Below are 1,583 nucleotides of genomic sequence, written 5' to 3'. Positions count from 1 at the left end.
AACAAACTAATATAACCAGCATTCAAAATATCTCCCAACAATTCAGCCATGCACAAACTTGCACCAAGGTCAAAATTATTCAGGATAGTACTATACTCTATGTGGTTCTATACTCTAAATGGTCTATACTCTATATGGTTCTATACTCTAAATGGTCTATACTCTATATGGTTCTATACTCTAAATGGTCTATACTCTATATGGTTCTATACTCTAAATGGTCTATACTCTATATGGTTCTATACTCTAAATGGTCTATACTCTATATGGTTCTATACTCTAAATGGTCCCTTCATTTGTGGCTGTCAGTCATTTGCCTGCTAATCAGGGGTGTGAAGCTCAGCTGGGCTATTTGATTGAATTAAAAAACTCTTCATAAAGTGTTTGTTTTCGCATGTTCAGAATTTTTGTTTCCTAGCAGGAAGGAAAAAGCTATGGCTTTAGTTCCACCATTACTATAAATAAACACTTTGGACTAATAAATCAAACACACATATATTTTACTAAAGGTAGCATCTATCTAGACTGTTATTTTTACATTTCCATTAACACAGTTTAAAAAACGTCAATGAATATGATCCGCCAATTATAAATCATTTAAACATATACTGTTTATCCTTTGTGACTCCTGTGATTGGTCAGTCCAAGTTCTGACTGATGACATGCAGACTTGTGTCTGAGCTCTGCATTGGCAGTCAGTGTGCAATTGTATGATTGGCCCAGACAGCATTCTCCAATTATAGCCCAGCTTCTTAGCCACTGGGATTCTGAGCTGTGCTCAAACAGCTCTGATTGGACAGTGCAGGGTTGGTTGGCTCTGATTGGACAATGCAGGGTTGATAGATTTTCTCTGATTGGACAGTGCAGGGTTTGTTGGCTCTGATTGGACAGCGCAGGGTTGGCTGCCTCTGATTGGACAGTGCAGGGTTTCTTGGCTCTGATTGGACAGCGCAGGGTTGGCTGCCTCTGATTGGACAGTGCGGGGTTTCTTGGCTCTGGTTGGACAGAGCAGGGTTGGTTTCACCCAGCAGGTGAGTCTGTGCAACTCAAGCATAAGAGTCTTTGCAGCAGGTCGGGGGGGGGGGGGTCTATGGGTTATTCGGAGGGGGGGCAGCCCCCCTCGGGGGTGAGGTTGGAGACGCAGGTTCTCAGGACCCGGGCTTGTCTGTGCGGTCAGCGTCGGGGCTGCGGGGGAAGTAGACGGTGGTCTTGTGCTCTTCGTAGCGCTCGATGTGCTTGAGGTGCACCACCATGTGCAGGGCGTAGGCCAGGACCAGCAGCAGGATGAGCGACGTCACCAGCCCCATCAGCACCGCCGGCGTCAGCGCAGACGCACAGTCCCGCGGCGTGCCGAAGCGCTGCGACGACTGCAGCTCAAAGGCCTGGATCTGCGGGGACACAGACCCTGTGAACACCTCACAGACACGCCGTGACCAAACACACAGCCTCACAGACCCTGTGAACACCTCACAGACACGCCGTGACCAAACACACAGCCTCACGGACCCTGTGAACACACCTGGCCCACACAGCAAAAGCTACGTCATATTAATCAACTCGCAGGCCATTCTGCCCATACACAG

The 1,583-nt window shown here is 47.7% G+C and overlaps 1 protein-coding gene across 1 annotated transcript in view; it reads right to left on the bottom strand.

Moving 5' to 3' along the window:
* Nucleotides 1-1,099: 1,099 nt before the first annotated feature.
* The window catches only part of atp6ap1lb (ATPase H+ transporting accessory protein 1 like b), a 16,060-nt gene continuing 15,576 nt past the window's right edge, over nt 1,100-1,583 (bottom strand). The window contains exon 7 of the mRNA XM_061256522.1: nt 1,100-1,388. Within this exon, the coding sequence (XP_061112506.1) occupies nt 1,149-1,388 (240 nt within the window). The 3' untranslated portion in view covers nt 1,100-1,148. The remainder of the gene's footprint in view (nt 1,389-1,583) is intronic.

Source organism: Conger conger, chromosome 10, assembly GCF_963514075.1.
Source record: "Conger conger chromosome 10, fConCon1.1, whole genome shotgun sequence".
Taxonomy (NCBI): Eukaryota; Metazoa; Chordata; class Actinopteri; order Anguilliformes; family Congridae; genus Conger; species Conger conger.
This window is presented reverse-complemented; position numbering and strand designations above follow the sequence as displayed.